This window comes from Schistocerca serialis, chromosome 6 (genome assembly GCF_023864345.2).
Source record: "Schistocerca serialis cubense isolate TAMUIC-IGC-003099 chromosome 6, iqSchSeri2.2, whole genome shotgun sequence".
NCBI lineage: Eukaryota > Metazoa > Arthropoda > Insecta > Orthoptera > Acrididae > Schistocerca > Schistocerca serialis.
This window is the reverse complement of record NC_064643.1, coordinates 125,713,042-125,739,905: the sequence shown is the minus strand read 5'-3', so window position 1 is coordinate 125,739,905 and position 26,864 is coordinate 125,713,042. Positions and strand designations below refer to the sequence as shown.

The following is a 26,864-nucleotide window of genomic DNA, read 5'->3' as shown; positions in this document are numbered from 1 at the left end:
TGCTCCTTTGTTAAGGTTTGCAGTCAGTTAAATTACAGGAGTGTCATTCGTCAGGCGCACGGTTTCTGCCGAGATTTCTGTTGCCACAGCCGCTGCATTGCAATGGCATCTTTAAGACATGACTGTAGGACAGGTTAATTTAACATTCGTCCATTCGCAGGACAATACGCCAGCGACGTCAATCACGTGCCGCTGCCATCCACGACGTTTCTGGTTTATGAATGATGGAAACTGGCGCAATGGCATAGCATTAACTAATCCAGCTAGCTTCATACGACGGAGACGTGTCGATGCAGACAGGTCCATACGACCGTTACAGTACTTCAGTGTTGAGACAACACTCTGGATGAACCTGTACGGACCGTTATCGTCTCATCACAGCGTTCGACCCTTTCCTACAACAAACGGTTTGCGTCTTTTGGCATCAATGAGAGATACTGCTACTTATTTCGCGTTTAAGTTTCGTATGAAGTCTCTCCATTATCTGAGCATCGCGTAAGTACAAGAAAAGAGGGTTTCCTATACTCCACCTCTCCGGAATCTGCCCCTGGTTCTGGCCCATTCATTTGACAAATTAAAATTGAAAGAATGGCAAAATGATACGAAATTAAGGAGATGCGACCTCGGTAGAAAAGAACCACATTCCGGTGGGCCTTGCAGTGGGAGCGCTAAAAATAATTGCCTGAAACTAGAGAAAGGAATAATCTAGAAGACGAACAGGTAGCTTTGAAAGATGAAATAGTGGAGGCAGCAGAGGATCAAATAGGTAAAAAGACGGAATCTAGTAGAAAACTTTTGACAGCACATCAGATACTGAATTTAATTTACCAAAGGAGGAAATGTAAAAATACAACAATCAAGCGAGCGAAAGGGAATACAGACGCCTAAAAAATTAGATTGACAGAAAGTTTAAATAGCTGAGAAGGAATGGATAGAAGGGAAATGCCTTCTAGGGCGTAAGGTGGATGTCGCTTATTGGAAAATGAAAGAGTCCTTTGCAGAAAGGAGGGGGAATTTGTATGAAAATCAAGAGAATACATGGCAAGTCAGTAACAAGGAGAGAAGGGAAATCTCAAAGATGGTAGGAAAATATACTACGATTGAGCATGTGGGAATATTGTGGAAAGGGAAAAGGAACTTCGTTAAAATGAAATTGGAGATAGGATATTGTGAGAATAATTTGACAGTGCTCTGAAAGATCTAGTACCAAAACAAGCCCCTGGAGTAGACGACATTCCCTAAGATTACATCATCCAGCCAGAGGGCCGAGCGGTTCTAGGAGCTACAGTCTGGGACAGCGCGACTGCTACAGTCACAGGTTCGAATTGTGCCTCAGCCATGAATGTGTGTGATGTCCTTAGCTTAGTTAGGTTTAAGTAATTCTAAGTCCTAGGGGACTGATGACCTTAGAAGTTAAGTCCCATAGTTCCCATAGCCATTTGAACCTATCAAAAACCCGATATGAGTTATTAATAGGAGAATGGGAAAACTGGGTTCCAGAGAAAAGCACCAACACGCGAAGCCATACTGACTCTACGACTTTCCTTAGAAGATAGACAAGCTTACGTTCATAGCACTTCTAGATCTAGAGAAAGCTTTTGACAATGGTGACTGAACACATTATTTTTGAAATTCTGAGGGTAGCAAGATTTCAGTACAGGCAGAAACCAAAATGCAGTTATAAAAGTCGAAGGAGATGAAAGGGAAGCATTTGCCAGGAAAGAAGTGAGTCAGGGTTGTTGTGTCCTGCGGTTGGCAGGAAAGAACTAACAATCAAGTTTGAACACCCTTTATTATAACTAAATTGCCTTCTTGGCTTCCTCTAATTTCCAAACAACGGCTCCTGTGGTGGCAAAAACTAAAATAGACTACAAGACAATAAAAATAAAACACGAGTAATCAAAATACTGTACTACACTACCAGTTACAAAGATACAACGTTCTACTGAATGTTACGGCGAGTGTCTACTGTGCTAGAGCTGGCGTAGGTATTGGCCGGAGTTGTCCAACCTGATGGTACACACAGCTGGTCAGACTCTGCTGGCGTGCTCGTAATGCCGATTCGGCGGAGTGCTACATGTAGTCACATTAGTTCCAATTGGTGGATCTCTATCACATAGCTTTTCACGAAATAGTTCCGTGTTCATGCGGAAAGTCTGTTGTTGTTTACACCCACTGGCGATGTTTTGATCTGAACTCTTAAAGGGAGGTCGGCAGCCCACCTTGCTTGTCTGTTGTGCGGGCCCTCTAACGGATAAGGGGCCGCTACGACAGTTGTAGCTTATCCCCGATATTATTCAATCTGTACATTGAACAAGTGGAAAAACAAATAAAGGATGAATTTTAAAAGGGAATTCAAGTTCACAGCGAAAATATTTGTGTTTGCTGACAGTACTGTAATTCTTTCTGGGACAGCAAGGTCTTGGAAGAGCAGCTGAACGGTTTGGGTGTTGTCATCATGTGATGACTGGGTGTTGTGTGATGTCCTTAGGTTAGTTAAGTTTAAGTAGTTCTAAGTTCTAGGGGACAGATGACCATAGATGTTAAGTCCCATAGTGCTCAGAGCCATTTGAACCATTATTTTGTTCTCATCAGAAGAGGTTGTAGGAGTACGATCAGCAAAAGTAAGACAAGAATAATGGAATGTAGTTGAATGAAATCAGTTGAGTCTGAAAAAATTAAGTTAGAAAGTGAGGCACCACAAACAGTAGATGAGTTTGCGAGGCAAAATAACTGATGACAGCCAAATTAGAGAAGATGTAAGATGTATACTGCCTATAGCAGACAAAGAATTTCTGAGAAAGAGGAACTTGTTAACATCTAATATGAATTCAATTGTTGGGAAGTCCTTTCTGAAGGTACTTGGGTGGAGTGTAGCGTTGTATAGAAGTGAAGTGTAGATGATAATCGGTTCAGACAAGAAGAGACTACAAGCTTTTGAAATGTGGTGCTAGAGAAGTATGACGAAGAATAGGTGGAGAGATCGACTAACCATGTACTAAATGTAAAAATATATCTATATTATATGTAAATACTTTATCGAACTCGGGAAAAACGAGATTTGTGCCATGGCTTGACGAACAGAAGGGTTCCGCTGACAGAATAATCGTGAGACATGAGGACGTCGTCAATTTGGCAACGAAGGAAAGCGTCGGGGGTAGAGCAAGGTATGAATATAGTAAACAGGTTCAATGGGGTATAGTTATGTAGAAATGAAGAGGTTTTCACACGGCAGACTAGCGTGGAAAGCTGCACCACACCAGTCTTCGGACTAAACATCACCACAACTACTACTGAGCCACAATTTTTGGCTGTTGCAATTTTGACAATTTTCAGCGTAATAGTTAGTAATGTCTTTATACAGAGTGGAGATGATAAAAGTGGCCCAGAGAACAGAGTGACAGGGTAGCTGCTGGTAAACCTTTTGGGATGTGAGGTCGTGGTCCAAAAAACTCTTCTGTTTCTGACGTTTCGTCCAGGACTGCGCTGGACATCCTCAGAGGTGCTCCTCCGCTGCTGAATCTTGCCGACTCGTCCTGGACGAAAAGACAGGAACAGAAGAGTTTCTCGGACCACGACCTCACATCTGGAAAGATTTACCAGCAACTATGTCATCCGGTCGTGAATGCCTTCATTCTATGATCAGAGTTACAGGGTACAAAGAAACACAGCACAAGGAAGGAAATACAATACTAACCTGACTAAAGCCGATGTTTAAAGTGACCACCATGCATCCGTTGGCACTTTTCGGTGCTAGTCAGCAAGTTGCTGAAGGCGGATGTGGTTATATGCATACATTCACATACAATCGTGTCCATTTGTCCGAGCCACTTTTATTCGCCCCACCCTGTACTTGGTTAATTTGTAAATAAATATTTTGTATTTACCATCGCCTCTGTGAATTGATTTTCAGAGGCAGTTGGATGTGAAGGGCTACGAGTGTTCCACCGATCTCCGTTTCGTACTCTTCAGACACAACGTCAAGTGGGTAAGTGACAGAACTACAGTTTTTCTCTTTAGAGTATGTGAGCTATGAGTGTAATTGAGGCAGTGGGATGCAAAGATTTTATAATCAACACTCCGGAGTGTAGCGTAATTTTCTCGGTAGTTTTATCGTAATGCCGATCTTTTGAAGCGTGCACTCATGGTTCTTTGCTTGTGAGCACTAACATTATTCCATAGGTTTTTGGTGTAAGGAGTTTCGTACAAAAGGTTCGGCTTCTACTCGGTTTCTTGGTCGGTATCAAGTCCCGATGGCATAGGTGGTGTAATATCTTCCATGTTTTCTCATTTTCCTGTCTGCAAAAAAAAAAATGTGAATGGAAAGTTGACCTTACGAAAATGGGAAGTTGTCATATTGGGTATAACATTTTTTCCGTATTTTCACTGTACACTATAGAATGAGGGAGGAGTTTGTAATTAATTTATATAAATCTTTTTATTAATAACTTTTCTGTATTCTCCAAATAATTCTAGCATGTTTAATATGTATTGTTTAAAATGTACGCTTTATCGAACATTTCAGATATAGGAATTTTAGTTGGCTTTTAGTATCCTTGAGGAATTTATCGTACAGTCTTATTTCCTTCCAGAAAAATTGGTTAAGTTATTCCAGGATTAAGCTAGTATAAAAATTACTAATGTTCTTCTTAATTTGGGTATCAGTGTTATACAAGTTCTCACGCACAATTGGAGTCTCCAACTGTTATTTACCTTATATGACGCTCCCTTATATGTAATGCATATGTCCCGCTAATCCTCTGACTGACTTTTCAACAGATATATTCTCTCTTCCTGTCTATTCAGAAGAAACACGCTGTCTGTTCGCCTCAATCGTTTCACAAACCACAGCGTGGAATGCGCTTCACCGCGAAATACAATGGCTCAGCGGAAGTACATCCTGCCCTCCGGTCAAGATCGTCGTGAGTCTGAAGCGGATCCATACACTAGTTGGGTCGCATGCACCGCCGGCCCTCGGTTTCCAGAGCATATGGAAAATGCGACATTAACGTGTCGCCTCTCTTTCCTCTTTGTCTTTGTTTCGACAGTTTCGTGTTTACCTCACAATCATACGCTATAATGTAGCTTTTTGTTTCGTTTTATGTTTAAAAACTGTTCAGGTTCTCGTACTGGAATAATGGAGCAGAAGTTTCCGTGATACACATAATTAATCACTGAATTTAAGTAATACTTTTACAAATATAAACGAACATAGAAAATGTAGTGTTGGCAGTTAGCCAACACTACGCACACTAATTGAGAGAGGAGGCCGAAATGCACGCGTTAAACTCACGCAGGCTGCCGTGAGGTCTAAAACAGGATACGGAATGAATGCTATAAAGAAAAGTACGTAGCTGCTGGAATACTTAACTTTAATCCATCATTTGTATACATCGTTCTTGACGGTACGGTATAAAGAATATCATCTGTTAATGGCGCCTTGCTAGGTCGTATCCATTGACTTAGCTGAAGGCTATTCTAACTATCTTCTCTGCAAATGAGCGAGGCTTCGTCGGTGTTGCATCGCTAGCTAAGTCGTCCGTACAACTGGGGCGAGTGCTAGTCAGTCTCTCGAGACCTGCCGTGTGGTGGCGCTCGGTCTGCGATCACTGACAGTGGCGACACGCGGGTCCGACCTGTACTAATGGACCGCGGCCGATTTAAAGTTACCACCTAGCACGTGTGGTGTCTAGCGGTGACACCACAGGAAAAATGTAAATGGTTTCTGGGGTGTATAAACGCTCCGTCCGAACAGGCCTCGTAAGGCCCTACGGTATCATCCGACCGCCGTGTCATCCTCACCCGACAAGAATCAGCAGATGTGGATACGGAGCGGCATGTGGTCAGCACACCGCCCTCCCACCCGTTGACATATTCAGTGACCGGAGACGTTACTTCTCAGTCAAGTAGCTCCTCTATTGCCATCACAAGGGCTGAGTGCACCCTGCTTGCCAACAGTGGTCTGCAGACCCGGACGACCACCCATCCAAGTGCAAGCTCAACCCCAACGGCGCTTAACTTCGGTGATCTGACGTCAACCTGTGTTATCACTGCGGCAAGTCCGTTGGCGAGATGTATGAAGTGCATTCAACAAGCAATGAGGTCGAGGCTGTAAAATCAAAACCGATGGTAATATCGTTGCCTACGGAGCTAGGTGTGGTTCTTAGGAGCGCCGATGTCCCAGACTCGCCGCTAGATGGACGACGGTCATCGGCCCACGAGACACGTGACAACAGGAAGATCGCGTGCACGCTTCGACAGTCCATTGTACTCAAAAAGGAACGTCCCCAAGGGTAAACGATTCTGATTAAACTTGGTGGGTGTGTGGAGGGGATAAGACGATACAGTACGCATTTTTTGTTTGTGCACAATTTCACTTTTAAGGATAAGACACATCCCGAGCGGTAACCTGTCATATGAGGTTTAGAGGAAATAGTTTCGAAATGATGACACAAGAAAAAGGTTTTACTACAAAAATTGATATGTAATTAACGTCCTTGAAAAGGCATAATAAACTTTTCTAATGATTTGAATTTTTGCGAAATATCCCACCACCATTCCATAATTTTGAAAAATAAAATCTTTTGTTACAACATAAATTAAACAAGCTTTCAAACTGCATTCATCCATGTATAATTTAGCTGGTTTCCTAAATACCATTTTGGAAAATAACCCGTACACAGTATGCTCTCGGAGTATTTTCAACACATACGAGTAAAGTATCTAAACATTCATTATTCATTGTGCATGAGTAGTCAGTGCGGCTGACAGCCATGCAGAGGGCCCGGGTTCGATTCCCGGCTAAGTTGTAGACTTACTCCGCTCGTGGACTTTATGTTGTGTTGTCCTCATCATCATCGACCCGCAAGACTTTCACCAGGGGGCCAAATACCCCGAATGGAGCCTCCTGTCAAAAAAATGCCATACAATCTTTAAATCTATTGTAATTTTACGTTTTACTTTCATGCTTCTTTCGTTTGTTTCTTTTATAGTTGGCCGTTTCACATACGTGTTTTTTGTTAATTTAAAATAATACGTTACTCAGATATGAAATCATTACAATAATGATAATCTGTAAGGTAATGCTTCAAACATAACTTTTTTTACACCATGCATACAAATCGAACGATTTTTCTTCGCATAATATACGTGACGTAGAACACAATGTAAAACAAAATTGAACAGGATTTCGAATTTCATGGGTGATACTCTAAATGACCTGATTTGCGTCAGGAAGCTTTCAAGCGACATACACACATGTACCGTGAAGCTGGTTTCTGAAATACCATTTTTTGAAAATAAGCTGTACACAGTATGCTCTTGGAGTATTTTCAACGTACCTAATTAAAATGTCTTGACATTGATTATTACTCTAATTATTTATTTTACTTACATTTGTTTTATGTTTTAAATTGGTATTTTTATATTTTACCTCCGTATTTTTTGTTCATTTGTTTACCATTTCACATACGTCAAGTCGTTAATTTAAAGCAATTAATAATTCATTATTATGATACAAATCGTTACAGTAATTATAATGCGTAGAGGAACACTTAAAATATAGCGATTTTTACACCATGCACATAAAATGAAAGAAATTTTTCACATAATATACACGATGGAGACTACAGTATAAAACAAAATTCAATAGGATTCAAAACTGTCATTGGTGATCCTCTAAATATCCTGACCTGCGTCATTTTTCAGTAGTTTCGTAAGCCTTGGCGTAGAGAATTGATTATGTGCTAGTGACTGCAGCTTGATTATATTGTTTCTCAAGTGGACGGTGACACCAATTATTCAATATAATTGGATGAAAATCTTCTCACAAATTTCTGCAAAACCGAAAATTTGTAGCCCCTCCACGCCCACACCAGCATGGTGGCAAAGTCAAAAGGTCTAGTGCCATCTTTGTATAAGGGTTAGTTTTCACTAAAGTGAGGTGTCGTAGGATGTGGGTACCGCGATGTTTGCGTACGTCTGGTTAAGGTTAACCATTAACACACGCTCATCTGTAGATAGATTGGGTCGAAAGTGGAACGAAGGGTAGCGGTTTGAAGGGCAGAGGAAAAAAAGTGCCAAGGCAGGATCCAAGGATTCTGCGATAGTTAGGTCGGGTAGTAAGAGCAGTAACGGGTCTCTTGCTGCCTGCGACAGGTCAAGCAAGGGTAGGCTTTTTTAGTAGTGGATATCATGCATGTCGATACCTTTGACGTTGTGCCGTACTGTTTCTTGGCGTGCCGCTGGGTGCCGGTGTTGATCTCTTGGTCAACGTCAGCATACCTGTAACAGTTGGTTCATCATTGTTTTGTGTCCGATAGGTCATACATCAGATGCACATCATTGGCATGTTGGCGATTTGTTTGTGCGTCAGTGAGCGAGCTCGTCGGTTTCTCTGCTGTAGCCTGTTGGTCGGCTTTAATATCAGCTGGTATATCCAGTCAACGTTGCTGATATGCAGGTACTTGCCGACGTTTGTCACTTGTTGGTGTATGTTAACTTGCCATTGGTGGTTATGCCCTAGCTAGTAATGTCTTTGGCCGGTGCTATGCTTCTACCTATGGTTGTGACCACAGTTTCCCAGAGTAAGGATGAAAGTATTGTTCGAGTGTCTCGAGTTCCTGTGTAGTCGTTTGGCGTTTTTTTTCTTTTTTTCACCAACATCGAAAGCCTTATATTCCCCGCGGCTGTACGTGTGCCGTCTAGCCCTTTGGGATCACCAAAAGAACAAATTTCTTGTCCTCGGGTGCGGCACTCAAACCGGTTTTTTTTCCCCTACTTGCCACGCTCTTTCCACGGTTTTAAAAGAAACTAATGGTGATTTTGGACCGTAGAATCGAGAATCTCTTTTTGAAACCCCAAATGTCTTTGTGACTCATCTAAATATGGTAAACAAACGTCTGACAAGGTCAAAAGATATTTCAAAGATGTTAGATTCTTGTGGTGACCAGTGCGAAACAACCTTTTGGAACATCGTACCTGAGGACAAGGAACATGTTCATCTGGTGATCCCAAAGGTCTCGATGGCACAGGTACAGCCTTGGGACATACACTCCTGGAAATGGAAAAAAGAACACATTGACACTGGTGTGTCAGACCCACCATACTTGCTCCGGACACTGAGAGAGGGCTGTACAAGCAATGATCACACGCACGGCACAGCGGACACACCAGGAACCGCGGTGTTGGCCGTCGAGTGGCGCTAGCTGCGCAGCATTTGTGCACCGCCGCCGTCAGTGTAAGCCAGTTTGCCGTGGCATACGGAGCTCCATCGCAGTCTTTAACACTGGTAGCATGCCGCGACAGCGTGGACGTGAACCGTATGTGCAGTTGACGGACTTTGAGCGAGGTCGTATAGTGGGCATGCGGGAGGCCGGGTGGACGTACCGCCGAATTGCTCAACACGTGGGGCGTGAGGTCTCCACAGTACATCGATGTTGTCGCCAGTGGTCGGCGGAAGGTGCACGTGCCCGTCGACCTGGGACCGGACCGCAGCGACGCACGGATGCACGCCAAGACCGTAAGATCCTACGCAGTGCCGTAGGGGACCGCACCGCCACTTCCCAGCAAATTAGGGACACTGTTGCTCCTGGGGTATCGGCGAGGACCATTCGCAACCATCTCCATGAAGCTGGGCTACGGTCCCGCACACCGTTAGGCCGTCTTCCGCTCACGCCCCAACATCGTGCAGCCCGCCTCCAGTGGTGTCGCGACAGGCGTGAATGGAGGGACGAATGGAGACGTGTCGTCTTCAGCGATGAGAGTCGCTTCTGCCTTGGTGCCAATGATGGTCGTATGCGTGTTTGGCGCCGTGCAGGTGAGCGCCACAATCAGGACTGCATACGACCGAGGCACACAGGGCCAACACCCGGCATCATGGTGTGGGGAGCGATCTCCTACACTGGCCGTACACCACTGGTGATCGTCGAGGGGACACTGAATAGTGCACGGTACATCCAAACCGTCATCGAACCCATCGTTCTACCATTCCTAGACCGGCAAGGGAACTTGCTGTTCCAACAGGACAATGCACGTCCGCATGTATCCCGTGCCACCCAACGTGCTCTAGAAGGGTAAGTCAACTACCCTGGCCAGCAAGATCTCCGGATCTGTCCCCCATTGAGCATGTTTGGGACTGGATGAAGCGTCGTCTCTCGCGGTCTGCACGTCCAACACGAACGCCGGTCCAACTGAGGCGCCAGGTGGAAATGGCATGGCAAGCCGTTCCACAGGACTACATCCAGCATCTCTACGATCGTCTCCATGGGAGAATAGCAGCCTGCATTGCTGCGAAAGGTGGATATACACTGTACTAGTGCCGACATTGTGCATGCTCTGTTGCCTGTGTCTATGTGCCTGTGGTTCTGTCAGTGTGATCATGTGATGTATCTGACCCCAGGAATGTGTCAATAAAGTTTCCCCTTCCTGGGACAATGAATTCACGGTGTTCTTATTTCAATTTCCAGGAGTGTATAAGGCTCTCGATGTTGGAAGAACTTTCTGAGAAGATCATCAGATCTAGTTCCGTTGAATGGTTATGTTCCCAGTCTCTACTTGAGAAACTATGTAATCAAGCTGCAGTCACTAGTACATAATCAATTCTCTTCGCCAAGGCTTACGAAAGTAATGAAAAATGACACCAAGCAAGATATTTAGAGAATCACCTGCGATAATTTATATCCTGTTGAACTTTTTTTCATATCGTTCACCGTCGTTTTATGTTATGTGAAAAAATTTCGCTCATTTTATGTGCATGGTGTAAAAAATGCTATGTTTTAAGCATTTCTTCGTCGATTATATTTACTGTAACAATTTCTTATCATAATAATGAGTAACGTATTGTTTGCAATTAACGAATTAGACATACGTGAAATGGTAAACTAATAAGCAAAAGAACATGAATGTAAAACGTAAAATACCAGTTTCAAACCTAAAACAAATATAAGTAAAATAAATAATTAGAATAACAATGGATGCCAAGACATTTCAATTGGGTATGTTGAAAATACACCAACAGCAAACTGTGTACAGCTTATTTTCCAAAAATGGTATTTCAGAAAGCAGTTTTGCAGCACATGGATGTATGTTGCTTGAAAGCCTTAATTTATGTCGCAACAAAAGCTTTCATTTTGCAAAATTGGTGATTGGTGGTATGGTGTTTTGAAAAATTTCAAATTATTGTTAAAGTTGGTTATACCGTTTTGAAGAGAGTTAATTACATATAAACTTTTATATGAAAAACATTTTTATGTATCATCGTTTCGAAGAAATTGACTATAAACCTAGTTTGCCAAATTACCTTTCGAGGTGTGTTTTACCCCTTAAAAGAGAAATTGGGCACAAAGAAAAAAACATCGTATTGAATTATTTTGCCCCCTCTTCACACCCGTCAAGATTCATCCAAGTCGTTTATTTACACATCGGAAGGTTCTGTTGTCACACGTGCTGAAAACGGTGAATTAGAGGCTTCAGAAGATAGCGGAAATTCGTCGAAGAAAACCGTACCTTGCACACACTCGTTACATATTTTGTTCCCACTCCATTGTTAGTCGCTGTTCTATCTGCCATCTTAACAAAGGACATGTTTTCAGTTCTTTCCCTGACAAAATTTTCTCTTCATACATACAATCTAAGACATTAACAAAACATTTTGTTTGATTTCCCTTATTCTCTCAAGTCACTACATGAAGAGCCAAGACCTTTTTCACCCGACCCCACCAACCCACACCTTTCCCCAAATAATATTAATCTGAGTAAAACACACACATTACACACGCACACACAGACAGACAAGCAAAGAAACCACATAAACACACACACCACTTAATATGTTTGACTGGGGTAGTGTAGTCCCAGCTTCAAATTAAATATACCTCCTGTCCTTCACTGTCGACGAAAATTTTTCCTTTTGTTATGAAGCAGGTGCTGGGAATTGTGTTGCTTCTCAGATATCACCATTGGAAATAGAATATCACCACTAGTGATTGGAGCAACCGAATGAAAACAATCGATTCCTTCGGTTCTTGGAAAATAATCGACTCATTGGGTGGAAATTTCACATATCAGTTGAATATTCATTCATTCTTTTCTGTGATTGACTGTGGAAGCAACCGAATGAAAACAATCGATTTACTCGATTGGATTACTTATTCATTCTTTTGAGTGAAACTAGTCTGTTGAAGCAACCAAACTAAAACAATCGTTCAGTAGGTCAGACTACAAATTCGTTGTTTTGAATGAAATCAATCTGTGGGAGCAACTGAATGAAAACAGTCGTTCAGTAGGCCGAGCTACAAATTCATTCTTTTGAATGAAACCAGTTCGCGAGAGCAACCGAATGAAAACAGCCCAGTCAGTCGGTTGTAGTTTCCTGTGTTGAATGGTTTGTCACTCATTTATTTCTTTCGAGTGAAAGCAATGTGTGACAGCAACCTAATGACAGCATTCGACACCATTGTAGCGTTGCATATTGACTGAATTGTTCGTTCTTTCTTTTCAAGCGAAAACTGTAAGTAGTTTTTCTGTTGGTTGGGCCGTGTATCACTGTTTAGTGCTTTAGCTAACGGAGCTATCCATACAATCTTATGAGTGAAATCAGTCTGCAGTACTTTCAATAGTTGAACAAAACCAGTGCTTCATTATACCGCCAGATGGTAGCGCCATCTTCATGTGTAAGAGAGGACGTCTCGTGGGGTATGCCAAAGTTTCAAAAGCCATTACACATGTCCATTTGTCTATGTACTGACTGGGACAACTTTTCTTTTCGTGTTTTGAAACTGATTTATATATTTTTGTGGATTAAGTTGTTCCGTGTGCCATTAACGCGTAAACGCTCATTGGAGTAGGCCTGCCATCACTCTGAAAACCCCGGACGTATGGGTCAAATCGTATTATTTTCCCAGACACAAACAATCTGTAAACTATAAGTTGTCCAATGGGCACAATTTACCGCGGAGAGTGTAGATATGAGAGGGGGAATGTTTACGAACGTGCGTTTCAGTGCTGAAAACGCCAGCTAGACATTTAAAACAATCAATTGTGTGGTGGGATGGCCGGCGTCGCGGAGCATGCGATCGCCGATTGTCAGCGGCCTCTCACTGTCTCAATAAATAAATATGGAAAATACAGGGTATTCCAAAATTATCTTTACAGTTTTGATCACACATACTTAAGGAAATGGGGAGAGATAGAAACGTACGGTTTGCGGCATAATATCCGTACACACCTTAGGTTCTAGAAGGCGCTTAACAGAGATCAATGTGTAGGGTGACCATATTTTCCAGACTTCAATTCCGGACACATAAAAAATTTGATATTGCAAAGAAATATTAATCAAATCTAATAAATGCAAATCATCATTCTAGTTTGTTTCAAAAAGTGCATTACTTTATATTTTATTAGTACCTTCTACGAGGTACTAGTGCGAGCAGAGATTTTCTTCAAGTTGGTTGTGTTTTCCTACAACATATTAAAATATTCAACTCAGGTACTAGTGCGAGCAGAGATTTTCTTCAAGTTGGTTGTGTTTTCCTACAACATATTAAAATATTCAGCTCAAGTTTCATCATAATTCACTCTAGTAACTGACACTGCTTTCGTAGTTCCAAAAAAACTGCTTTTGACACTGCTCAATATGTTACTTATTGGGGGAAGTACCCTCAGAGTAACAGAATATTGATACAGATTAAATGAACATCTAGTTTTGGATAAATCATTTCGTAATTATTAAATCCTGAACAAATAGGTGTCCCGAATTACTTTTGGAAAAATGGGCGGCAGACCTAGAACAATCGTGTCTGTCAGGCAAAAAGAATGGGTCACCTGAAATGTGTGCACCATCTGTAGCACACAGGATACCAAAGTGATATTTCAGTTCCATGTATGGCCTAGCGTGCCTCGTTAACCCGCGCAGTTGCTGCTCTGGTCCAAGCTCACAGTTCCTTCAGGTCTTGACCAAAGAAGAAAATGTATCGGAGTTCCGCAGGACCTGAGCGTCAGATCTGGTCTGTACCAACGATTCCACCAACTTTGGCAGCTGGGACTTGGGGGTGGCGAATCAATAAGTAGCGTGGGAAAATAAGTAAAAAACATAGCTTTAGGTGTGAGTGAACATTATGCCACAAACAGAGCCTTTCCACCCATTCACATTTCTGAAAAATACATAATCGAAGTTGTAAAGATCGTTTTGTAACATCATGTACGTATACAGCAGAGCGCCGAAACGTGCTTGCCTCTGGGTTTTTAATAGACGAAAACGTCGGTCACAGTAAAACATTGAAAATACCTACGGGTCGGTCCTCATTCCACGAATTTTAACTAAGGTTTATTGCAATCGATTTATTTCCCATCAATTGAATTTCCCCACACACGAGAAGTACTGTTTTATAAAAGTCCCTCCAGTACGCCTCTAGACACCTTTAAAACTATCAGTCTGGGTAAACCCAGTATTGCAAAATTATAGCGTCCCCCTTGCACTCATAGTAACATTGATCAAGTACGCCCACAGCTTATTTGAACGTGGGCACAAGATGGTATAACGTAATTAGACTGAGCAGTTTGAAGGTATTATTTTTAAAGTGTGTCTGTATACCAGACTTGGGAAGACGAGAGCCATGTCGGTTTGGTTCCCCATCGCTTCGAATCGCTTTTGCAGTCAGGTTGAGTGTGGTGTTATCTCTGTTTCTCCACACCCGTCTAGAAGATGCTGTGTTCGTTAACCATTTCAGTCGCATTTTCACGATACAGAAACACTTCCAAAACGAAAAACATATCTACATATTATCACCATTACGCAGACACATTTCAACACACATAAAGGTACCTTTAGAGGTAACATTGGCTTTTTCGTCAGGATCATTGTGATTCGATTCTTGTAAGAAACCGCAGAGTTTGAAATTTATAAACATATTTTGTTCTTTTGTATCGCTTAAATGGAAACAAGTAACATTGCAAGTGATTATGATGCATCAAAAGAATGATGCAGATAAAGAAGTTAACTATCACATAAATGTATGTACAAATCGGAGTAATATGTATGAATAAGATATATCATATGACTGAGTAAGACATAGTCCCCAAAATAAATTCAGTGCGATACACAATATCTGCAAAGAAGATTCATGTTATGAAACGATATTAAGCAAAGAAATACAAAGAAAATCAACGAATGTTCACAAATATTTTTAGCGAAAAACTACTTTTCACAAGTGGTAGTAAATGCTTAAAATGCAACTGATCGCCGGCCGGAGTTGCCGTACGGTTCTAGGCGCTACAGTCTGTAGCCGAGCGGCCGCTACGGTCGCAGGTTCGAATCCTACCTCGGGCATGGATGTGTGTGATGTCCTTAGGTTAGTTAGGTTTAATTAGTTCTAAGTTCTAGGCAACTGATGACCTCAGAAGTTAAGTCGCATAGTGCTCAGAGCCAAGTCACCAATATAAATTTTTTTATCAAATGTGGTTTATGTTCACATCACCTCTGCATTTACTGAAAAAGAATTATCGATGTTGGGTGCTAAACGGAGGGAATAAATTTAAATTAAAAACAATTATTAAAGTAAAAGCTGTTTAATATGAAACGTTTTTAAAATGGACTAAAACGTGTTAACTAATTTCTTCTAGCCCAATACAGATTCCTAACACCATACAGATCATCCTCAAAATGTGTGCCTTCGATGTTAAAGTAGTTATGACAGAACTTGCAAAATTTAAAAGGAAAAATGTGGGACACGTACAACAGGTAACTGCCCGAAGTCGTTGACAATTTTATTTCACTTCAAATGATATGAACTGTTCTGTGATTTTCCTCAGTGACAATTACTCTCTACACTCCTTACTATTATCTATTGCATGCGCCTAACGTTTTGAGTTTTACAAGTAATGTAATAGCTATTCAAAATTAACAAGCACAAATTTTCACGATTATCCGTATGGAGTTAGGAATCTTTATGGAGCTATAAGAGATTGTTTAATACTTTTTAATTCCTTTGAATAGTATATTATATTAACAAGTTTTTTATTTAAATAGTTATTTCCTTTTTTTCGCTTTTTAGTCTTGTAATCTCATTGAATGTTTAAAATCAATAAAAAAATTCACGTACACAACACAGACATGAGGTAAATTTCAGACTTACTTCAGTTTCTCTTCATCTGAGTCGACCAGTATATTGCTTTCTCCTAGGTATATCCCGCAAAAAGACTGCGAATGTAAAAATTAGAGAGACTCGAGCTCACACGGAAGATTAGCAGCAATCCTACTTAACTGGGAAACATCCGCCACTGGAACAGAAAAAGAGGGAAAGGGCAATAGTACACCAAGGGCTCTCCGTCAAACATCAGAAAAAAAGCGAGATAATATAGCATTATCATCCACTTCTGAGCTAAGTTCAAAGTTTTAAGTGTCTAGGTTATCGGGAACTTGGTTTAAAATCAATTGCAAAATTTTTACCGAACAAGCAGACAAAAACCGACCCTTTCAATAGTATATTATATTAACAAGTTTTTTATTTAAATAGTTATTTTCCTTTTTGCTTTTTAGTCTTGTAATCTCATTGAATGTTTAAAATCAATAAAAAAATTCACATACACAACACAGACATGAGGTAAATTTCAGGCTTACTTCAGTATCTCTTCAACTGAGTCGATCAGTATATTGCTTTCTCCTAGGTATATCCCGCAAAAAGACTGCGAATGTAAAAATTAGAGAGAATCGAGCTCACACGGAAGATTAGCAGCGATCCTACTTAACTGGGAGACATCCGCCACTGGAACAGAAAAAGAGGGAAAGGGCAATAGTACACCAAGGACTCTCCGTCAAACAGCAGAAAAAAAGCGAGATAATATAGCATTATCATCCACTTCTGAGCTAAGTTCAAAGTTTCAAGTGTCTAGGTTATCGGGAACTTAGTTTAAAATCAATTGCAAAATTTTTACCGAACAAGCAGACAAAAACCGACCCAATAAAAACATTAACAAGTGATGGTTCATTTTTATATACACAAATTTACGGTTAAGCGTAAGATATTAACCTTTTAAAACGAACCAGAAATTTATATTTAATGTCACAAGTACGAAAATTCGTATTTAAGTAAGTAAATAATACATTTTGAAAGTACCTTATTTTTAGTAATTAAGTTTTATTCACATATCCTTGAAATAATATATTTTATCTGTCTGTAAAAAAGTTGTAAGTCCCAGTCATGGTTTACGTAAACCCCAAAAGGCTGAAGAAGCACGTAAATAAAATCACTCAAGCCCTGAGACTGAGTGAAAACACTCATATAAAGGCGGAAACACACAGCCTTTTGTCAGTGGGTTGTCTCGCATTGAATGAAACCACGCATACATACATCTGACATGGCCGCAGAGATTAGTTTCATTCGGTTGTTTCATTCGAATGAAAAAACCGACTGAACGAAAAAACAATCGACTGATCAATCGGTTGTTAAAAACACTCGGCTGTCCCGTCACTACTCTCCACTGAGCTTAGAATGAAGGGAACATGATTCCTGCAACAGCCGTAGTCCTCTCCGGCCACATGGGTAGGAAATGAAGGGATGGAAAAAAAACACTCGTGCTAGCGTGCTATCGCATACTAAAGAGTAATCAATATAATCTACATATGGCTAAACAGAATAGCAACAAGTTTATCTTGTACAAAATACGCGTGACACGATCGTTAGCTTTAGTGACTGTTAACAGCGCTTTTGAATAAAGAAAATTCATCACATGTGTTTACACAGAGTGCGATTACAGCAGAACTACAGTTAATTAGTTCTTTGATAATCCTTTACTACGTGGTTGTTTGATTTTCGTTTACAGGACGGAAGAAGTTTTCCATAGCCATCAGTTACACAACCACTCCAAATACGAGGCGTCTGTTCGAATTTAATTCAACTGTGTATTTCGGGAATCACGTTGTTCATATCATTATTTTTATGGAACTATGCTGGCGGTGGATCTCTGACAATTATGATATTGACCCAGTTCCCAGAGAAATAGTCTACAAATATCGCCTTGCTGTTCAGGTGATATTGTGGTAATAACTGCCCAGAAAGAGTAGGAAATTGATTCCAACTCCCTATTACCAAACCTACGGCATTTTACAATCTATCTGATGTTGGTTACATAGATTGCACGCGTTTAAATACACTCCTGGAAATGGAAAAAAGAACACATTGACACCGGTGTGTCAGACCCACCATACTTGCTCCGGACACTGCGAGAGGGCTGTACAAGCAATGATCACACGCACGGCACAGCGGACACACCAGGAACCGCGGTGTTGGCCGTCGAATGGCGCTAGCTGCGCAGCATTTGTGCACCGCCGCCGTCAGTGTCAGCCAGTTTGCCGTGGCATACGGAGCTCCATCGCAGTCTTTAACACTGGTAGCATACCGCGACAGCGTGGACGTGTACCGTGTGTGCAGTTGACAGACTTTGAGCGAGGGCGTGTGGGCATGCGGGAGGCCGGGTGGACGTACCGCCGAATTGCTCAACACGTGGGGCGTCAGGTCTCCACAGTACATCGATGTTGTCGCCAGTGGTCGGCGGAAGGTGCACGTGCCCGTCGAACTGGGACCGGACCGCAGCGACGCACGGATGCACGCCAAGACCGTAGGATCCTACGCAGTGCCGTAGGGGACCGCACCGCCACTTCCCAGCAAATTAGGGACACTGTTGCTCCTGGGGTATCGGCGAGGACCATTCGCAACCGTCTCCATGAAGCTGGGCTACGGTCCCGCACACCGTTAGGCCGTCTTCCGCTCACGCCCCAACATCGTGCAGCCCGCCTCCAGTGGTGTCGCGACAGGCGTGAATGGAGGGACGAATGGAGACGTGTCGTCTTCAGCGATGAGAGTCGCTTCTGCCTTGGTGCCAATGATGGTCGTATGCGTGTTTGGCGCCGTGCAGGTGAGCGCCACAATCAGGACTGCATACGACCGAGGCACACAGGGCCAACACCCGGCATCATGGTGTGGGGAGCGATCTCCTACACTGGCCGTACACCTCTGGTGATCGTCGAGGGGACACTGAATAGTGCACGGTACATCCAAACCGTCATCGAACCCATCGTTCTACCATTCCTAGACTGGCAAGGGAACTTGCTGTTCCAACAGGACTATGCACGTCCGCATGTATCCCGTGCCACCCAACGTGCTCTAGAAGGTGTAAGTCAACTACCCTGGCCAGCAAGATCTCCAGATCTGTCCCCCATTGAGCATGTTTGGGACTGGATGAAGCGTCGTCTCACGCGGTCTGCACGTCCAGCACGAACGCTGGTCCAACTGAGGCGCCAGGTGGAAATGGCATGGCAAGCCGTTCCACAGGACTACATCCAGCATCTCTACGATCGTCTCCATGGGAGAATAGCAGCCTGCATTGCTGCGAAATGTGGATATACACTGTACTAGTGCCGACATTGTGCATGCTCTGTTGCCTGTGTCTATGTGCCTGTGGTTCTGTCAGTGTGATCACGTGATGTATCTGACCCCAGAAATGTGTCAATAAAGTTTCCCCTTCCTGGGACAATGAATTCACGGTGTTCTTATTTCAATTTCCAGGAGTGTAACTTTACAAACGGAGAAGTGGCAGATATTGAGAAAACTAATTGAGGAAGAGAAACTCAACTAAAATCCCTCAGCATTTTAAACGAGGCTGTAACGTATAGTATACTGCGTGATTTTATAGAACTTACGCGAAGGGAATTGCTCACCTAATAGCAGCAGACCGTCGTGAATCACTGGAGCAACGAGGGCTGTCAAGTTACTGGAGAAACATCTGAGGTCACTCTCGTTTCTAGAAGGGTCGTCGGCCAGATGCACATAGCTATTGGCCGGCCGCGGTGGTCTTGCGGTTCTAGGCGCTGCAGTCGGGCACCGCGGGACTGCTACGGTTGCAGGTTCGAATCCTGCCTCGGGCATGGATGTGTGTGATGTCCTTAGGTTAGTTAGGTTTAAGTAGTTCTAAGTTCTAGGGGACTGATGACCTAATATGTTAAGTCCCATAGTGCTCAGAGCCATTTGAGCCATTTGAACCACATAGCTATTGGCCTATATGTCTGGCGTCAATCTGTCTTAGAATTACGAAGCACATCTTACCCTCACGCATTATGACACTTTTGGAGAAGGGAAGCCTATAGCATAAAAACAGACATGGATTCCGTAAACAGGGATGTTGTGAAACCCAGCCCGCTCTGTTCGTCTATGAGGTACAGATCAACGAAAATAGAGGAGCCCATGTTAAACAAACTCCAGTGGCAGATGCTATAAAAGAGGCTCTGTGTATGTGGGAAAGCGCTAACGTTCAGATTCTGAGAGCACACGTTTGAAGAAGTGTCGATCATCATGTTACTTCCTCCTGCAAACGATTTGCAGAATGCGCGCGACAAAAACGCCAGAAAAATTTGAGCAAATACGGAGGTACATCGGCAGTCGTTGATGCCACACGCCGTTGCGTGAATTGCGGAGTAAAGATGTAGATGACGCAGATACAGCTAATGCCAAACGAATTGTAGTCTCTATTTCTCTGTTCCTGTAGCTGTTATTGATATCTGCTTTCCGCAGTACGTTAGTTCATTATTTGCGATTTAGGCCCTCTTTTGGTTGCTTGCAGCTTCACGGGGAATAATTCTGTTTATTGCCAGAATAAATGTGATATCAAACAGTACTGCGTCATGTGTAAAAGCTATTACGTACTCTGAGACAAAGTTCTGTTAATGTCATGAAGTATGCCGGTTACGACACGAATTATGCGATTTTTCGTATGCGACATAAGTATGTTTTCTCTGAGTTCATTGAAGACAATTGACTTTTGTGTCATTGAGACAGATGTATCCGTTAAAGAGATACTATTTCTTTACTGTTTGTTATTCCAGTGTTGCTGTTGTTGTGGTGGTATTCATTCAGAAGACTGCTTTGATGCAGCTCTCCACGCCCCATGTGAACGGAACTACCGCATCCGACATGCATGTGAAGGTGTTTAGTATACTCAAGTCTCTACAATTTTTATGCCGCACAGACCCCTTCTTTTCGTCAAGTTGTGCCTCAAATTTCATTTTTTCCTAATTCGATTCAATACCTACTCATTTGTTATTTCGCTCTACCAATCTACTTTCCAGCAATTTTCTATAGCACCACGTTTCCGAAGCATCTGAACTGCTCATCGTCCACTTTTCTCCTCCATAAGAGGCTGGACTTACATTTCTATTACATGTTAACAAATTCCTGTTTGCCAAACATGCTTTAGTCTACTTACTACAGCCAATCTGCAGTTTAAGCCCTCTCTACTTCTACCACCATCAGTTACTCTGCTGCCGACATCGCGAAACTCATCCACCACTTGCAGTGTCTCATTTACGTATCTGATTCCATCAGCGTCGCCCCTTTTAATTCGACAACATTTCATTGCCGCTCTTTTATTTTTGTTGATGTTCATCTTATAATCTGTTTTCCAGACTCTAAGCATTCCAGTCAATCGATTTTCCAAACCCTTTGCTGTCTATGACAGACTCGGAAAGCAACGAAGTTTTTATTTCTTCTCCCTGAACTTTAACTCCCTTTCCAAACATCTTTTGATTTTCTTCACTGCTTCTTCGTTGTACAGATTGAATAATACCAGGGATATGTTACATCCGTGCCGAAGTCCATTCTAAAGTACCGGTTCGTCATCGGTTTAACTTCAATCTGGTTTTTGCACAAGCCTTTCAATACCGGTATTTCAAAATTTTAATGAGTGTAGTGCAGTCAACATTGTCAAAAGCTTCCTCTAAATTACAGACGTTATAAACGCAGGTTTACGTTTCTTCAACCTAGCTTCTCGGATAAGCGGAAGGATCAGTATTGCCTCGCGCTTTCCTAAATTTCTCCGGAGCCGAAACTGATAATTTTCGAGGTGACATTCTATCAGTTTTCGATTATTCTGTAAATAATTCGTTATTCTGTAAATAATTCGTGTTAATATTTTGCAGCCTGGTCAATTAAACTGACCGTTCGATAGTATTCACACCTGCAATAAGCACCTGCATGCTTTGGAACAGGAGTTATTAGATTTTTCTTGAAATCTGACAGTACTTCGCTTTTATATACATGTATCTTACACACAAGGTGAAATAATTTTGTCATGGCTGACGCTTCAAAGGCCTTGTTTCCACTTACGTATTAGAGTGCTCTGTCAGTTTCTTCTCATAGTATCGTTTCACCTATCTTATCCTCCCATACCTCCTCTTTTCTTTCTACAACATTGTCCGCCAACTTGTTTCCCTTACACTGATTCTCTACATATTCCTTGCACCTTTTAGCCTTCCCTCCGTTGTTTACTACTGGCTTGCCATCTGATCTCTTGAGATTCGTATAGTGACTTCTCTCTTCTCCGAAGGTCTCTCTAATTTTCCTACAGGTGGCATCCACCTTTCCCTTAATTATGTATTCTTCTAAAGCTTTGCATTTGTCTTCCAACCATTCCTGCTTTCCCGTTTTGCACTTTCTGGAAAAATTATTTTTTCGGAAGTCTGTATTGCCCTTCGTCTACTTCCTTTTCTGAATGTTATGTATATTTTATTTTTATACTACCAGCTGACAAACTCGGTCTTGCCCGGGTTTATAGTGAATAGCAGATAAAATAGCATTAGCACGTATTTGTAAAAACACGTTTGAAATCATGAAGAAGAAATAAACGTAAAGTGCAAATGTGTAAGTACAATACCCATAGTAAGAAATCCGTATTAAGAAACACGATGTCGGACAGTTTCTGTACATTGGGCGAAGCTGCGTCGCGTGTCTACAACACGATTTTCTAAACGTCTCCGTGTCAACGCCTCTTCATAACTCTATAGACGGCTATCGTTTTCGTCTATAACTGTTTGTACATCGCCGTTGAAAGCTATAAAAAACGCTGCCAGCTATCCGGGATTTCGTTAAGTTGACTTGCCTCTAGGAATGTTTCAGTAGTAAGGAATAAATGTATTACAACTTCATGAATGATGCGCCATTTTTTCATGTATCTCAGTGTTAATAATGTTATATTTGTTATATTTCCTTAACTATGACAAGTAAGAGGTTATTACCTCGACAGAAATAGTTCATCTACATCTACATTTATACTCCGAAAGCCACCCAACGGTGTGTGGCGGCGGGCACTTTACGTGCCACTGTCATTGCCTCCCTTTCCTGTTCCAGTCGCGTATGGTTCGCGGGAAGAACGACTGTCTGAAAGCCTCCGTGCGCGCTCTAATCTCTCTAGTTTTACATTCGTGATCTCCTCGGGAGGTACAAGTAGGGGGAAGCAATATATTCGATACCTCATCCAGAAACGCACCCTCTCCAAACCTGGACAGCAAGCTACACCGCGATGCCGAGCGCCTCTCATGCAGAGTCTGTCACTTGAGTTTGCTAAACATCTCCGTAACGCTATCGCGCTTACCAAATAACCCTGTGACGAAACGCACCGCTCTTCTTTGGATCTTCTCCATCTCCTGTGTCAACCCGACCTGGTACGGATCCTAGACTGATGAGCAATACTCAAGTATAGGTCGAACGAGTGATTTTTTAAGCCACCTCCTTTGTTGATGGACTAGAGGTTCTAAGGACTCTCCCAATGAATCTCAACCTGGCACCCGCCTTACCAACAATTAATTTTATATGATCATTCCACTTCAAATCGTACCGTACGCATACTGCCAGATGTTTTACAGATGTAACTGCTACCAGTGTTGGCTCTGCTATCATGTAATCATACAATAAAGGATCCGTCTTTCTATGTATAAGCAATACATTACATTTGTCTATGTTGAGGGTCAGTTGCCACTCCCTGCACCAAGTGCCTATCCGCTGCAGATCTTCCTGCATTTCGCTGCATTTTTTAATACTGCAAGTTCTCTGTATACTACAGCATCATCCGCAAAAAGGCGCATGGAACTTCCGACACTATCTACTAGGTCATTTATATATATATTGTGAAAATCAATGGTCCCATAACACTCCCCTGTGGCACGCCAGAGCTTACTTTAACGTCTGTAGACGTCTCTCCATTGAGAACAACATGCTGTATTCTGTTTGCTAAAAACTCTTCACTCCAGCCACACAGCTGGTCTGATATTCCGTAGGCTCTTACTTTGTTTATCAGGCGACAGTGCGGAACTGTATCAAACGCCTGCCCGAAGTCAAGGAAAATGGCGTCTACCTCGGAGCCTTGTATCTAATATTTTCTGGGTCTCATGAACAAATAAAGCGAGTTGGGTCTCACACGATCGCTGTTTCCGGAATCCATGTTGATTCCTACAGAGTAGATTGTGGATTTCCAGAAATGACATGGTCGTGCGGTAGCGGTCTCGCTTCCCGCGCCCGGGTTCCCGGGTTCGATTCCCGGCGGCGTCAGGGATTTTCTCTGCCTCGTGATGACTGGGTGTTATGTGATGTCCTTAGGTTAGTTAGGTTTAAGTAGTTCTGAGTTCTAGGGGACTGATGAGCATAGCTGTTAAGTCCCATAGTGCTCAGAGCCAGAAATGACATGATACGCGAGCAAAAAACATGTTCTAAAATTATACAACAGATCAATGTCAGAGATATAGGCCTATAGTTTTGCGCATCTGCTCGACGGCACTTCTTGAAAACTGGAACTATCTGTTCTCTTTTCCAATCATTTGGAACCTTCTGTTCCTCTAGAGACGGCTGTTAGAAGGGGGGCAAGTTCTTTCGCGTACTGTGTGTAGAATCTAATTGGTATCCCGTCAGGTTCAGTGGAATTTCCTCTGTTGAGTGATTTCAGTTGCTTGTCTATTCCTTGGACACTTATTTCGATGTCAGCCATTTTTTCGTTCGTGCGTGGATTTAGAGAAGGAACTGCAGTGCGGTCTTCCTCTGTGACACAGCTTTGGAAAAAGGTGTTTAATGTTTCAGCTTTACGCGTGTCATCCTCTATTTCAATGCCATTATCATCCCAGAGTGTTTGGATATGCTGTTTCGATCCACTTACTGATTTAACGTAAGACCAGAACTTCCTAGGATTTTCTGTCAAGTCGGTACATATAATTTTACTTTCGAATTCACTGAACTCTTCACGCATAGCTTCACGCTAACTTTGACATCGTTTAGCTTCTGTTTGTCTGAGAGGTTTTGGCTGCGTTTAAACTTGCAGTGAAGCTCTCTTTTCTTTCGCAGTAGTTTCCTAACTTTGTTGTTGAACCACGGCAGGTTTTTCGCGCCCCTCACAGTTTTACTCGGCACGTACCTGTCTACAACGCAGTTTACGATTGCCTCGAACTTTTAAATTGTTATCTGACAGTAAGGGATATGGGTAGTAAGTTTGGTTAAAATCGGTAGAGTGGTTTAGGTGCACATGTGAAATATTCGTACGTAATGGGCTATTGCTACTATATCTAGCATGCGTGCCCAGCAGTATACTTCACACAAGTATTCGATACGGAATTTTTGTGCGGCTTTCGGTGTTTCTCGCCACAGGGGTACGTGTAGTGGCAGGAGCTGTCGTGCTAGCGAGAAGCGCACGCGAGCGGACAGTTTAGCCATCGGGCGTGTATCTGCGGCCGCAGGTGTTAACAGCGCTATTAGGGCCACGCCGTGGGCAGGGGGTCGATAACGTCACGCGTACTGGCCCCTAACCCGGGGCTGGAGGCCTTAAGGCAGGCAGCCCCACCCGGGGTCAACGTTCATTTCTTTTCTCGGGACCTTACTGGCCGACTCTCTTCCTCTGCGATCTCTATTACGAATATAAAATACCATGTCATAGGCATTTACTCGTTGACGAGTATGAAATGTATTTTGGTAGCGTTATCTGTGGATTCTTTGGTGGCTAAATAGTCCTATTCTGGAGTCATGGTATCTCCCGCAGTGATTTCAAGCCCAGTTGGTGTTGACTGAATGGCGTAACATGTTTGCTCCTCTCAAGAGCTCTTGCTCTCTTCTGCGATCTCTCTTTCTATTCTACTGCAATTTTTTCTGCTTTTCAAAGTTAACTGTTCCTTGGTGAACAATTTGTCACCATTTGGCTCTCTCTAGGGTTTCAGTTTCACAAGCATTTGCGTGTATTTGACATTTTAGCTTATTTGACTTGAGGGCATCTTGATATCTTTTTGTTTGCCCTCCCTGATTGCACTGGCCTTTCTCCCATTGGGAGAACATGATTTGCTCAGAGATACAGGAGTTTGGCATGCAGGTGATATGACCACCCCACCGAAGTTGGTGTATGACAATTTTTGCTTCAATGATGCTACAGTTGGTTTCTTCCAAAATGCTGTTGTTTGTACGCCGATCCTGCCACTTTACTTTCAGTATTTTCCTTAGGTACCTTTGGTTGTATTTTTGTAACGACGTTAAGTGACGTCCGTAGGTGATCCAGGTTTCACATCCATAAAGAAGTGTAGGCATGGTAATGATATTGTAGACTGTAAGCTTACTTTTAACACTCAAATCGTGGGTATCAAACACTCTCTTCAAAAGACGATCACATGCAGTACTTGCACACTTTAGTCGGTGTTGAATTTCTGTATCTATGTTTTAATTTGCAGAAAGTACTCTACAAGGTATGACCCGCCAATGTTGCAAACACGTTCTTGTGCCAGTAAATTCTTGTATCCATTGTGGTCTTAAATCGAACAGCCTCCGAACGTCATTTTGAGGAATTTATTGCATTGCCTGATACACATGCTGCGCCATTTCATGAATATCGTTGGCTGGAGGCTGGTATGAAAATCTTTGTCTTCCAGTACCACCCCAGACACAGCCTACAATTCACAAATCAGGGAGCCAGGCAGGCTGGTCAGTGACCAGTACACGGCTTATCCTACTGGAATATGCCATTTTGTACTCTGGCCACGACAGTTATGAAGCATACGAGTAAGCTTTCAGCTTCTCTTC

General features: G+C 42.4%; 1 protein-coding gene across 3 annotated transcripts in view; it reads left to right on the top strand.

Moving 5' to 3' along the window:
• Nucleotides 1–26,864, top strand: part of LOC126483960 (inactive dipeptidyl peptidase 10) — a 1,424,293-nt gene that overhangs the window by 1,100,141 nt on the left and 297,288 nt on the right. For all 3 annotated transcript variants that reach the window (XM_050107257.1, XM_050107256.1, XM_050107255.1), the window contains exon 6: nt 3,914–3,988. In XM_050107257.1, coding sequence (XP_049963214.1) covers nt 3,914–3,988 — 75 coding nt within the window. The remainder of the gene's footprint in view (nt 1–3,913; nt 3,989–26,864) is intronic.